This window comes from Trichinella spiralis (assembly GCF_000181795.1).
Source record: "Trichinella spiralis strain ISS 195 chromosome Unknown Scfld2, whole genome shotgun sequence".
NCBI lineage: Eukaryota > Metazoa > Nematoda > Enoplea > Trichinellida > Trichinellidae > Trichinella > Trichinella spiralis.
The window spans coordinates 665,733-680,205 of NW_003526941.1; the positions used below are offsets into that span (position 1 = coordinate 665,733).

The 14,473-nt window shown below is 31.3% G+C and overlaps 3 protein-coding genes across 3 annotated transcripts; all 3 read right to left on the reverse strand.

The window, feature by feature from the left end:
• Positions 1-277: 277 nt before the first annotated feature.
• Tsp_02615 (hypothetical protein) lies at positions 278-2,053 on the reverse strand. The gene is made up of 8 exons (XM_003378893.1): positions 2,043-2,053; positions 1,741-1,753; positions 1,554-1,598; positions 1,268-1,480; positions 945-1,215; positions 886-906; positions 474-865; positions 278-409 (listed from the first exon to the last, which is right to left on the reverse strand). Exons 1-8 carry the CDS (start codon positions 2,051-2,053, stop codon positions 278-280), a joined length of 1,098 nt encoding a protein of 365 aa, XP_003378941.1.
• Positions 2,054-2,532: 479 nt separating this feature from the next.
• Positions 2,533-6,855, reverse strand: Tsp_02616 (zinc finger protein). Its single transcript, XM_003378894.1, has 10 exons — positions 6,790-6,855; positions 6,115-6,330; positions 5,944-6,056; positions 4,628-4,768; positions 4,310-4,498; positions 3,759-4,012; positions 3,604-3,681; positions 3,457-3,544; positions 3,279-3,346; positions 2,533-2,630 (listed from the first exon to the last, which is right to left on the reverse strand). Exons 1-10 carry the CDS (start codon positions 6,853-6,855, stop codon positions 2,533-2,535), a joined length of 1,311 nt encoding a protein of 436 aa, XP_003378942.1.
• A 2,448-nt stretch (positions 6,856-9,303) lies between these two features.
• On the reverse strand, positions 9,304-14,100 carry Tsp_02617 (hypothetical protein). The gene is made up of 14 exons (XM_003378895.1): positions 14,085-14,100; positions 13,709-13,845; positions 13,010-13,183; positions 12,803-12,906; positions 12,379-12,503; positions 12,193-12,322; positions 11,694-11,948; positions 11,570-11,634; positions 11,411-11,507; positions 11,045-11,272; positions 10,803-10,990; positions 10,450-10,528; positions 9,992-10,201; positions 9,304-9,460 (listed from the first exon to the last, which is right to left on the reverse strand). The coding sequence occupies exons 1-14, from the start codon at positions 14,098-14,100 to the stop codon at positions 9,304-9,306; spliced, it is 1,965 nt and encodes a 654-aa protein (XP_003378943.1).
• Between the last annotated feature and the right edge of the window lie 373 nt (positions 14,101-14,473).

Here is a 14,473-nt window from a genome sequence, read left to right on the forward strand (position 1 = left end):
TCAGCAGGCACTTAGAATTGTCAGAGACTCTTTTATGAAATTAAAGAAATTGAATAACTTTAAATTGTAATTTTATTTTTAACAAAATATCCTTTGCATATCGAAAATATAAATGAAAATTAGCAGATCATGACAATAAATTGAAGTGCAACAGGTACAAAGCCGATTGCATTTCACAGTGTTTCACATTTAATAATAATTTAGGATTTAATTTTTGAACAATTGTTACTTTAATGTGAGAGAATTATTTTGAAATGTTAGGGATTTTTTGAAATTATTATTCTTCAAAAGATGATGATGCATTGTTATCCTCGTTTGAATATTTCTTCAGTTCATCTGCTTCAGGTAATCTGTGTTTTTCTTCGGTATTTTTTGAGTATGTCTTTCTTTCATTGGATCGTTGATCACTCTATGAGAAAGAAAAAATTATTAGCCGATATTGTTAGCCAAGTGCATGTTATTTGAATATTTACTTTCCAACGTGTCAGAGCATCCATGCATCGACTTCTAGAACGTTCAAGGATAGTAGATTTGTTTGCATTTCCACGTTGATCTCGTATGAATGCATTTTGTCTTCTAATCAACGATGTGGGTTCTCTTCTTTTCAAAATATTACTCGATGGGTATGTTGGATTCATCATTTCTTTATCGTATAATGTAAATAACGATCTTTGGTTTTTCTTGTAATAAGACTGTCTTTGTCGTATCAATTTCTCTATTCGCCTATCATGTTGACTTCGTTTAAACTTTTCTTTCAACAGTGGACTTTTAGGTACGATGATTTCATTCTTTGTCGAAGAAAAAAATATATCTCTTATTGTTTTCGTGTTTGTGCTTGTTGGTTGATCTTGCTTCGCGAAAGAAGCTACATTGTTCGAAAAATACCATTTAGAAAATTCACTGGGACTATAAAGAAGGAAAATATTTTTAATTTTTAAAATTACAGTTGTATGATATAACTTGCATTTCTGTGCGTTGTTCTTCAACGGCTTTTTCATTCAATTCAGTTGTGTCATTTTTGATATTTTCATTGATCGTCGTCATCAATGGTGGTTCTGGCGATGGTGAATCTTTTTCATCACGGTTTTTCAAATCACATATTTTGTTACCAATAGTCAACGGATTTTTATTTCCGCTTTCAACACTATCAATGCTCTTCCTCTGAGAAATTGTCGGTTTGTGACATTTTATTTCTTCATTTATGGAATCTTCTACCTAGAAATGTTCAAAAATATCATCGGTATAAATTTTACTAAGAAAAATTTACTGCGCTTTCCGTGTAATCCAAAGTTTCCGAATTATCTATCATCATCAAATCTGTTTCGGAAATCGTATTCAGAATAATCTGGAAAAATGTTTGTACTAAGCGACCGATGTAGCTTTGGCCCGATATTTGTCTTCGAATCCAATTTCCAAAAAAATAATAAGCGTAGAAGCAAAACAATGCAGAAACAACAGCATCGCCGTTCATTGTTGTCGTCTGAAACAATAACCACTAATTGGAATGAATTCTGATTAATTTCACAGAGTAAATTTAAACTATGAAGCATTACTTGTGGACAGTCAAAATTGCGTATGCAAGCTTTGAAAGTACTGCTCTGAAAGATGTTTTTAATCTATTGAAATGAAATTACGGAAAATTTATTCTTTAAAATACCAAACTGTGTTATTTAAAGTGAATTTGAATTTGTTTAAAAAATTTTAAACCCTTTACTTTTCAAGGCGCAGCAAATGAAGTACCTGAGATGGTTTTCTTTTAAATTTTACAAAAAAATGAATTATTAATCGACATCGTACAAACACCTAGAAGCAGTGATACATTTCAAATAATGTTCACACAATAAGAAGTTTTTGACTAATTAAAAAGACCATAATCAAATCACTCCCAGGTTGAGAACCCCTGATCTAGTGACTACGAAGAAGATTAGATTATTCCAATTCTTCCCGACCAAAAATGCAAATAAACTTTTATTTGTTAATAGCTGTAAGCACCAGTCGATAAAATTAAGATTTTTGCAAATGCCGATAAGAATGCAATTTACTTTAATGGCATTTTGAATTTATTATAATTACAAATCAATGTTAAAGATTGATCCTTATTTTCATTTTTGTTCTATCATTACTGTATATTCAATTAATTATTAAGGAAAAGTTAACTTTCAAAAATGCAAATCGAACTGTGTTAGGCATCGAAAAATGTAATCTTAAAAGGAAGTCTCTTTCCAGGTAATTAATTTACTTTGTATTTTTCTTTAAAATGTAAAAGTAAAGCTTGACGATTTATGAATATATGAATATATGAAAGCTTTGTAAGAGAACGTTAAAAATTATATTGCTAAACGGCGTTTTATTAGCAATGACAGGTTTCAAATGATACTAATACTATTTAAGAACTTATTTCAGTTATGAATCATTTGTTTTGCATTTGTGTTGTAATTCACGATTTCACAAAAATAATTACATCATTTTTATTTCCAGCTCTCGAAGCTATCATGAAATCTGTTATGGATCTTCGACACAATACGATTAACATTACACATCATTTAGCCAGTTTACAAATTTCTTCATGAAGTGAAAGTAAACGTCCATTGAAATGAAAATGAAATTACACACTTGATGATCGTCGACATCTGGAAAGATGACTTGTAAGTAACTCTAAAATGAAAATTTGATTAGCATATTTGAAGTTATATTTTCATAAAATATATGGCATTTTATATTTTAATCTACTAAGCCCGTATTACTAAACAGAAAATGAAAAATTATATAATTAGCAAGTTGTTGTAATGAATGGAAATTCTGAAATTACAAATGTGAACATTAGAAACGTTTCCAAAAGTTAACTTCAATAAATAAATAAATGAATAATCACTGAAGGAAAAATGAGAAAAGCGGCAAATAGTTGAAGGTTGATTTTCTCATGTTGTTTACGTTGATAATTTATTGTTTTCTTAATATTTCGAGTTTATCATTGGGTATATGATTTTAAGTAATTCAAATTTTTTCTCATAAATATATCATAAATGCGGATGGAATTAAATTCATACGATCCTTCGACGCTGTTCATTATTGGAAAGGTCAAGGAATGAAGAATTATTCAGAATTTCAGGATGCTTAGTTGTAATCAAAAATGACACTAACTTTCACCAGTTTAGCATTACCATTAATCTAATTGTCCATTTCATTAGTGGTTGTAAATTCTTGTTGATGACTGCTTTCAACCTCGTATTGCTCCACATTCATGGCTGAAACATTGTTTTGAAACATCTGGGACGAACCTGCGATTATTTCACTGCCATTGAATTGCTTTAATGAACCATTATCATATTCGAAGTCTTGATTATAGCTGTAAAAAGCAAAACATAAATGAAACAGTTTATTCTCAGAATTTGTATGAGGGAAAATTGATAGTGGTATTATTTCTTACAATACAACAACAAAAATTAACATCTCTACCTAATTTGAGGTTGCACAATGTTCCAAAGAGGATGAAAAGTTTCATTTGCATATACCGCTTGTTGATTGTTTTGATAGTATGGATTTCCTAAAAGTGTAATAATAATTTCTTTAGATGAAAATTTAGCATGTTAAAGAACTGTAGACCTTCCGGCTGTGGGATAAACTGTTGATCGAACGTTTCATGCGGCTGATAATAGGCATAATTTGCATTGAAAGCATGATCTGAAAATGTATCACTTTATAAAATTGCAGAGAATGTGACATGTAGTGGTTCATTCTGTTGTGAATGGTATAATTACCGTTGATGTTGCCATGTGCACTGGCATTTTGTAAATTGTACTGTTCTCCAAACGTGTAGTGAAAAGGCTGCTCAGGAATGAACTGTTGTTCTGTTGTCATGTTTGGCGAAATTTGATGAAAATTTTTTGTCGTATTGTTTTCATAAATTCCATGAAAATTTGGTGAATATTCTTCATTTGAATAGAACGAAGTATTTGGTTGTTCATAGAGACTTGAAGTAGATGGATAGTCGGAACTGTTATTTTGATGTGAGCTGTAATGGATGATGGAAGTTTGAAATTATTAAGTGACATATTGTAACTGTTAAAGAATTTAGTAGATTATGATGATAGATTGTAAATATTTATGTGTTCAATATGTTGGAATGTTTTATGAAAGCTACTGATTGGATGTTAATTTTATGAATTCTACATTGTAATTTATGATTTATTTATCTTAAATACTAACAGTTAGAAATGTTTTAGCTAAGGTTGATGAGAATAAATAAACAATGAATACAGAGTTTTGGAAGAAGCAGTTTTTTGTATTGTATGACTTTTCAGAGTAGTACCTGTTGTTAGCTGATGGGTAGGTGTTTTCTATTTGTATGTAGTTGAATGGGCTGTGCATGCCCTTATAAGGATCATAAATTTGCGGGTATTCTTCTTCCTGATCGCTGCCCCACGGAAACTGATGCTGATATAAATTTCTTATTTGGTTGGTGTCTTGAAATTGAGGAGTGAGGTTTTCATTTATAAAGCTATAATTTGCAATTTTATAATACTTTTTTAACATAATTAGCGTAAGTATAGCTGAATGTGAAGAAACGTTTCATGCATTGAAATACGTAAAATGTTTGAAATTAGAAAAACACTGATACACTCAGTACCTGTTAACTGTTGTTTCATTTAACAAATGCGAAGAAGTTTCATTTGCATAGGTAGAAGTGCGACTTGAACTTGCTTCACACATCCAATTTTCCAAGTTTTCATAATTAGAGGTTTCTGTTGCTTTCATACTTGGTACTTCACTGTAAATTCCATTGCCTTTGCCGTAGTTATTATTCTGATTCTTGTTGCGCCGAGTATTTGCATTTTTGCTGTAATGAAAAGCCGTTATACATTCATGTGATAAATTAATTTTATTTTAATATTTAAGTGTTTGACAGTTTCAATATGCATGTTTTACTGTTAATAATTTGAAATGCATATCATAAAATGCTGTATCAAACCTGAAAGGGGTGTGATAAACCTAAAGTGTAATCGTTAATTTTGATATATACAGTCAGCCCTCAAAATTCGCGGATTTAGCTATTCGAAGATTTTTTGACGAGGTTATTGATATTATTGCAAGAAGGGGAGTAAATGAAGCGTGTTGATAGGTATTAACAAAAATGTCCTCGTTCAGAACAACCTTGAACAACGTAGATCGAAAAGCCGAATGTAGCTATGGCGACTTTACCAAATTGGAAGCCCTAACTAACCGCTACTTATGAACAGATAAGTGAAAATTATAGTGAAGCAAAAGGAGGTGCTGCAAACGGGCGGTTGATTTGCGAAGCTTCAGTCTCACGATTTCTGAATTGATGATAAGCTTGGAAACTGGTCTAGACGTGCCTGGAAGCGCAGAACTGCCCTCCTAGGCTAGCATGGTTCAAATTAGAGTGAGATTAACGCAGAAGTTGAGTAAATATACGTCATGCATGATGCTGGAGGCGCTTTCAATGGCTTATGTCCGCATATTGCTCCTATACTGTTAATTGCTGTGCAATATTTTTTGTTTTATACTGAGCTTTGCTCTTTGTATGTACTGTTCCCGTCCCGCTGATTGTTATGGGTCGGAGCGAATGTATATGTATGTACAGGAGAAAAGGAAGTAACAACTCGCAATAACAATAAATGCTTTTTAAAAGAGATGCGCTGGACGGTCCATCTACTTCTGGTAAGCTTGTACGCAGGAACACCCCCATCATTTAAACTGTTATGAATGAAAAAATAAAAATATGGGATAAATGCTTAGCATGCAAATTAGTACACGTCATGTCATATCCCGTGAAATGTTCAGGCAAATTCGTGAGACTATGAGGCATAAGCGGAACGAATGAATAGAAGCGGTAAGAATTCGCGGAAATTCGACATTCGGTTATACCGTTGAGGGAGAACTGTATAACGTAGATTGTAGTAAAATAATAAATGGCTTTTTTACCTTTTTTTCGTGGGATTTCCAACGTAGGTTTCAATTATTTCTCGTGCGGCATTCTTCAACTGCAGCTTTTTTAAACGCACATCCGTTTTGATTCTTTCATAAATTTCTGCAGCCTATAACGAGGAGAATTTTATTTTCATCAGAATTTTATGAAATTTATCTATTATTCACCATTTGTGCCGTTAATTCTCCATTTCGATGGTGACTGTTCAGATGGGTTTTCATTGAAAGGTCCCACATGAAGTTTGCTTTGCATAACGGGCAAACGTAAAATCGGTCGTCGTTGTGGATTCGCATGTGGTTGTAAAAGGCACCACGATTATTGTAGCATTTGTTGCACTCTTTGCAATGGAAAGGACGATGGCCATAGTGAATGTTTTGGTGATCCTGAAATAATACGAAAAACGATCTTTACTCTGTAATATTAATGAACATTCCGTTATAGTTTGTTAATTGCTAAATTTCTTCTCAAGTAATGTAATGCGCCTGACGTATTAACCCTTCGAAAAAATTGTCCATTTATATGAGAGATGTTTGGTAAATCTATCACAGTTGTATAAGAATTTATCAAAAAATACAAGTAGGTAGATAAATATAATTAATTATATGTTTGCCTAAATATCTTTTATCATAAAGTGATTTCAAAGTGAAAAGATTTTGAAGTAGTATACATTTGATTTTAACTGAAAATTTTGAACAACGGTACATCAGTTTTTTTTTCATATTAACTTTTAATGAAAGCCAAATTTTAAAAAATGTTTCTACTAAAAATATGCACTTCAGTAATATTTGAAATGTAGTTGGACTATAAATACAAAATATTCTAAAATAGTAACAGTTTCTTACCGTGAGATTGGCCAGTTGGGAGAACGATTTTCCGCATATATTACAGATGAAAGATTTGGAATCCATCTGTTTCCGACGATACAGCTTTAATTCAGAGTTCAAACGACTGCTGTGCTCTCAGTGACAACACTCGCTGCGACAATGAACTTTTTAAATGTTTTATGACTTTTAATGTGTTTTAATTTAAACTACCACACTTTAAAATTTTAAATTCGAATAAGTTCAGAAAATATGTACTTGATTGTCAAATTTAAATTCAGATAGCAGATATTCCATGCACTTATTTTATATTTATCTTTCAAACTTTTAATATGTATGTATTAAAATGTATATTATTTGTTTGACATGTTGGCGAAATTATTTGTTTGTAACGCAAAATGGTAAAGTTGATGTGTTGAGCTGATTCGTCGATAAATTATGTAGTTTGTTATATTTTGGAATTTGAATGAAATTAATTATATCTTTAAACGTTTAGATGCATTTTTCCACATTTTATTGTCCGTATTTTGTTTTGTATGAAATTATGATTTGATTCAAATTGTATCCTGAATATCAAATTACCAATTTCTGATTTATTTTTAACTAATATTTTTCTTGTTTTTCAAATTGTTTTTAAGCGCTGGCAACAGTAAAATTGAAAAAAAATTATGTAATTTCGAATAACATAAATAATAAAGGAAATGAAATGTATGATTCGTCTGATTGAAAAACATCTACTTTTCATCGTTGTGTGCCTGTATTGTCAGTGCGCTATTTATATAATGACTATTTTCGAGTTGACTTTGACAAATAAATTAATAAAATGATTTTATGTTATAAGGAGTTTGTGATTCCCTTTTATTTTTCCGTTTCAAGTAACGAGAATTCCACCAAAGAATAAAAGCATTCATTTATCACTGCAGAATCTGATGTCTTTTGGTGGAGCTACTGCTGTAGATGCTTTTATGATGAATTTGTTATTTCTAAACAGCTTCAGTTCTTGGTCACATCTCCATTATGTACACAATACGAAAAATGACAAACTGCCCAGGGCAAGATATACGCCAATACCCCGCTCAGCGCTCATGACGCGTTCCTGAAAAAGCATGACGCTAAGTTGAAACAGCGTTGAACGGAATTGTTAGGGCATGTGTTTTATGGTTCATCGGTACCAATGAAAGTTAGAATGCACACAACAAAATTTATTTGAAATTTTTATGAAAATATTTGCATAATTATGGTTGTGATGAAGCACCAGCATTTAGTTCTTGCGGCCTGGGTTTCTTGGTTATGCAAGCGTCAAGAGTAATTGTCTTTCCTTAGGTTTTCTCTCACGAAGAATTTCTTCATAGCGGAAATTATTTTAAGAACATTCTGTTTAGCTTCGCAGCTTTGCTAATTGTCTGGATCGTCTTCTACGAACTGATGAGCGGAATTCTGCGGTTGGAGTTCTCACTGGTGAATCTTCTTCTGAATCAACGACTCTTGTCAACATTCATTATGCATGCATAGCGCTATCAGGTCTTTAAGGTCATAATTGCTAAGACTTTCACCGTGAGACTCTAATAATTGCTGAACATGTTGATCTGGGAAATACTTGTGCTATTTTGACATTTGAACTTGCTACTTTACTGCAGAAGTTATTATGGTTAGATCGCTTTTCAGTTCTATCAATTCAATTAGCTCCGCTAGTTGTAATATTTTCAAATTCATCTCCACTTTCTTGTTGAATATGATTGAAAATGCTTTTGTCTTTCCATAATTGTCTTCTCAAAAATGTTCGAATGTTCCGTTGCCTTCTTTTCTGTTCTTCAAATAGATGGGTTCTAGAACGAGATTTACTTTTGTTGTTGAAAACTTCGATCTCTTAGGTGCTGATGATTTTATCTTATCCGCATCTTTTAAATAATTGGTCTTATCGTCTACGTTGCTAAGTTAATATTAATGTAATTTTGAAAATGGGATCTGCATTTTAAGAATTGATCTGAAATGCAGACGCACTCATCCACTATCTAACTTTCTGTGAGCAGCAAGCAATAGACGAAATTGTTATGCGTCATTCGCTGTCATTATCTCATAAAGCGTCAACTTTGTTGATAATAATGATAATGCTTAACGTAATTTGATAAGATTGCATGCTCTAATACTGATGAACCACAGAAACAATTCTTCTAGTCAATGAAGCTATGTAAGTACTCATGAAAATAAATTGGCTTTTCATAAGCATGTTCTGTTTATGAATATTCAGAAATAAGTTTTTCTGAATGTTCTTGCCATATTTTTCTTGTAACAGCTAAATGCTTGTAAATAAAGAAAAATTGTAAAGTTCGATATTTGTAAGTAACGAAAAGCCCGGAAGCGAAACTGAAATTATGTTTATTTTATAACTATGAGCATCAAATGATAACAAAAAGCAGTACTTATTCATCAGTTCTGTTCAAAAGAAGCATTACATGAAAAATGAGTTTCTTCTTATAAAATTGAGAATTTTTATTTTAGATTTAGGCGATAAAAATGTAGGAAAACGAGATTGATTCATGTTATTTTGTAGAACCATTCATCTAAATCCATCATCTGTTCTTCTAATTCTTCCAATAATTCAGGGTCGAAAATGTCACGATATTGTGATTCTTCCCATACGACAGACTCTTTTACAGGCAAATTTGGATGGTTTGTGGTTTTCTTGGAAGGCCTGCAATAAATGCTTTCATCATATCATTCATCAAATAATCACATGAGGTATGTGTGCTAATTTATTTGTCATTCTTACTGATGATCATAAAAAATCACAGTCATAAAAAGTTAAATTAAATAATTAAAAAAGAAATGTGATTAATGCAAAATTTTGCATCGTTAGCAGCTTTACAAACTTCTGTTCTAATACAGGCATTATAAACGTTTCAAAAAATTAATTTTACTCAAAAAGTAAGCAGTTATTACTAAGGGAAATAGAAGAAAAGCGATAAATAAATTCAAGTTTCATTTTTTGCTTTTGGTGTCGTTCATAGATGATAGTACTATTTAAATATTTCAATAGAGTTTGTTATTGTGCATGTTGAATTAATTAAATGCTACATTTTGTTTGTATAAAATGGAAAATGTACAAATAAGTTTATTCGAATTCTATAGAATTGATTAATCCTTTTACATTTTAAAAATAATATGTAATACTGTAATTCAAATTCAATTGAGAATAACGAATTTATTTAAAATTTCTACATACTTGGAATCGCATTTCTTTTCGTAACTTTTCAGTGAAAAGCTTTGCTCTAATTCTTCGTTCACTCGGTAGAATGCGGCATCCGTATTGTCAAATTCATGTTCATAATTATTTTGAAACGTCGGTTCATTTGTATTAAGCATCATGGCGTCATCAAAGATGGCGTCAAACTGCTCCCACAAACAGTAGCTGTTTTGCACATTTTCACAATTGCTGTAAAAATGAAAAATTAATAGGAATGCTTTTAAAAATGTACGGATTATAAATCAAATTATCATCATTATGCTTTTATATTATGCTACTATTTAAATGTCATTTTTTATGTAAAAACAATTATATAAGCAGCTACTGGACATTGTAAAAGAATATGTTTTGCATTACACTACACAACTATACAACTATGTAAATCCATTTACAAATCATTAATATATATGTATATATACATATATTACTCTATATACCTAATTAGACATTGTAGATCGTTTGGAGGAGAGTCGATGACATACTCATTCTGTAGATTGTTTTGATGATTTGTATTTTCTAAAATTATAATGATTTTTCGTATGAAAATTTAGCATGTTAAAAAATTGTATACCTTCTGGCTGTGGCTGTATATCATTTTGATTGAATGTTTCTTGCGGTGAACTAAAATATATTCAATTTTAATTTTTGATTTTACATTTTATTAAATTTTTACTTCTGCTGATAATAGGCATAATTTGCATTGAAAGCATGATCTGAAAAGGTATCAGTTTATAAAATTTCAGAGAATGTGACATGTAGTGGTTCATTCTGTTGTGAATGATATAATTACCGTTGATGTTGCCATGTGCATTGGCATTTTCCAAGTTGTTCTGTTCTCCAAACGTGTAGCAGAAAGGCTGCTCAGGAATGAACTGCTGCTGTGATGACGTGTTTGGTGGAATTTCCTGAATATTCTTTTCCATATTGTTTTTATAAATTTCATTTGTATGCAGCGAACTATTTGGTTGCTCATAGAAGCTGAAAGTTAAAGTTTATTGTGACACGTATAAAACTGTAATGGTTAATGTAAACTTTTTGAGATGATTTTCTGTTGCCCCTTCCTGCGTTGCACAGCAGTTATTGATTTCCTGAATATTTGCATTGTTGTCATCGTTGACATTGCTTGTTAAGTTTGCTGCTACTTGATGTTCCTGTGGTGTGAAATTGAACGGATTTTTTCTTTCTGGTGCAAAGTTGAAGTTTCTTTGGTTTGTAAGAGTTGTCGTTTCTAGGTACTGAATAGGCTCATTTCCATTTGTGCTAGAACGATTGGTAACAGAACGGTATTCAAAGCATGAACTTGCGTATTCATTAATATAACCGAAGTATGTATGTAAAATTTAAATTTGCAGCATGAGTGAAATTGTAAAGAAAAGTGGTAATAAAAGTAGTTAGTACCTGTTGATTCTTTCTGCGACATTTGCCGAATAAAAAGAAGTTCCAGCGTTGTTGTCATATCTTGTATTTTGTTCAGTTATCCAAAATTCATTATTTGCTGTTGAAAATAAATGAGAAATAAGTTTGAGGTAATAAAAATTAACCTGTAATTATGCTTACGATGAAGTAACATTACTGTGGGGGGAATTTTTTCTTCTTGACGATACTGATTAGTAAATAGATGTCTGAAAAAAATCAGTTAAATAGTGTTTAGTGGCTTTTTTTATCATTTCTCAGAACTGACCGTTCTACGTATTGCTGAGTATTTTGAACGTCATTAGATAAAGATTGCCTTTTCCGTTTTCGTCGTAAGAAATTGTTTTGTCGTTTGGTTATTGTACTGTTTTTATTTTGCGGATCAGCAATATTCAGTGTTCGTAGAATTTTATAGTTGATTCCTCCACCGGCCATCCATTGCTTCATACAAGACTGAAAATCAGCATTGGCTAGAATTGGATCACATTTTGCACTTGCACAGTTCAGTATTAGCGTTCCATCTCTAAAATTAGAAGTCTTTATTGGTATTGTGATGTTATTTGCAATGTTAAATACTGTATTGGATCGTTTTTTTATTTCTTAATTATTTGCTTTTAATAAGAAAAACGAAAGTAATTCAGTAAAGGAGAACATAGTTAGTAATGAATTTTAAGTGACAAATTTACTCAATCTTGTGATTAGTAAATTATTTCAATTCAAAATGGAACGTAGTTTCTTTTTTTACTGTAAAGGATTAAAAAAATCACTTGAAAATATAATCATTATGCCTAGCGTTCAGTTGGTTCAGCGTTGAATTTGATTGGTGGACATGCTTTTCTTCGGTTTCCAAATGTTCTTCTGTTTGTACATATCCGTCGGTGCACAAATCACCAATACCTGATAGTAACTTTTCAAACTAATTTTACTTTTTTATAAGAGGAAATTTTTTATACCTTCGAAACCTTGGTGATGGAAAACTGCATTTTCCATTTCATGGTTTTCTTTAGAATTAGTTCCAATTCCACCATTGCTTTCTTGGTAATTCATTGCGTTAATCGCTCTTTGTGTCGAAGCATCACTGAAATGGACAATACTGATGCAAATGTAAAACTTTGCTACCTTTTATTCTTTCTTTCATTTTTCTTCAGTATTCATATTTCTATCGAAATGTGATTAACGTTTTGCACGTAATTACATTGTAGAAAAACTGCAGAAGCACAAAAGTAGAACATTACTTTAAAATGCTGGGTTAATTGTAAAAAATATTATCTATTATAATGTTATATTTTTTATGCCGTATAAACATTGATTTTCAAAATCACTGCCGTATTATTGAATAAATACATTTAATTCCGTGTAAAGTCATTTAAGTCTTACATTTTTTCAATATATGCTTGGATTTTCTGCACCATGGTAGTCAGTTTGGTTTCCTTTCTTTTCTCTTGCATCTCTTCTCTTAATTTGTCAAGCATATCAGCAGCCTAAAGTATATAGAACTTTATTTACATTAATTATACTTATTTAATTTCATTTTTTATTAACCATGCTTGGCGGCATTTCATTTTTTCTTTTATGCATATTCACATGACATTTGAACGCAGGTACCCAATGGAAGATCCGGTTGCATAGTGGGCACTCGAAAGCTCCATGAGGAATACGTTTTGAGGTGGAATTGAGTGAGGCATCATTGTCACAGACATACGTTTTGTCATCCGGGCATTCATGAGGATGACGACCTGGGTGAATTGTGCTGGGATTCTTAAATAACGAGAGATGTTTACAATTCAACATTATAATATCACATCTTTTAGCACTTAAATTTAAATACTAACTGATAAAACTTTATACACTCAGAAAATGGTATTTCCATATTTAGTTATTATGTTCTAATGAAATTATTGCTACAGGTAAATACTACGTAATTAAACATTCATGTACGGTTTCTCTACTCAAATTGAGTTTATAATTATTTTATTGTATTCCACATGAAAATTTGTGTGTTTTGGAAATGATTAATTTTTAATAAAGATAAATAAATATGAATAATAGTCAAAATTAATGTATTCGGTTTTTGGGTAATTTTATGTGAAAACATACTGCAATGAAGAGCTAAATTAATCAAAGAATATGTATACATTTTGCTTAAATAAAGTGACGTGTAATTACGTTTAAAAGTGAAAGAAATTTACAATAAAATAAAATTCCTCGGATAACGTATTTATTGCTGAAATTAAAAGGAACTTCATACCTCGAAAGTGTAAGGTTGGTTCATTTGGTTTTTACCATGAAGGCAGTTGAATCCTGAGAATGATTCCATGGCTGCTGGTGATCGTGTATTCGATAAAAGACGAAATGAGTGCAGCGGTTCAAAAACCAACGTACTCTCTGAAAGCTACTGCGGGAAATGACTGCGCCGTGACCTGTAATGTGTTTAAATTACATCTCATATTTCACTTTAAAATATGTCGTTAGTAATTTGTTTAAAGTTTTTCAAAACTACTGTAATTCATTTTTTAATACTGTAATTAAATATATAATATATATTTAATTGAATACCTGATTAATATTTTCCATTAACATATGCGATTTATGCGTTCCGCCAATGTTGAGGGTCGACGGTATTTCTAAATTTAATATTTTTTAAAGTATGTTTGATTACCCTGATCGAATTGCATCTTTTTTTACGTAAACTGAATTTTAATTATTGTTAAGAAGATTAAATATTTGAACCTGAAGGTCACATATTGAAAAAGAAAGTAAATACGGAGTGCTTGCGTAGCATTTGCAGCTCATTGGTTTAAACACTTGTAATTCAATAATTAATAGTGCTTTAATTACGAGATACGAATGGAGACTATACATTTTTGTAAAATGATGCATTCAACCGAAGTGCCCTATTGCTTATTGTACTGGTCGCGGGATGCAAGCCAATTATAATCCACTGAAGCAAGTTTTATGGTAGTCATATAGATTGTAGTATTACCGATCTTCATTCAAGGAATATGTCTTCAGGGAATTATTTTTTGTAATTGACTGTGGTATGTCAGT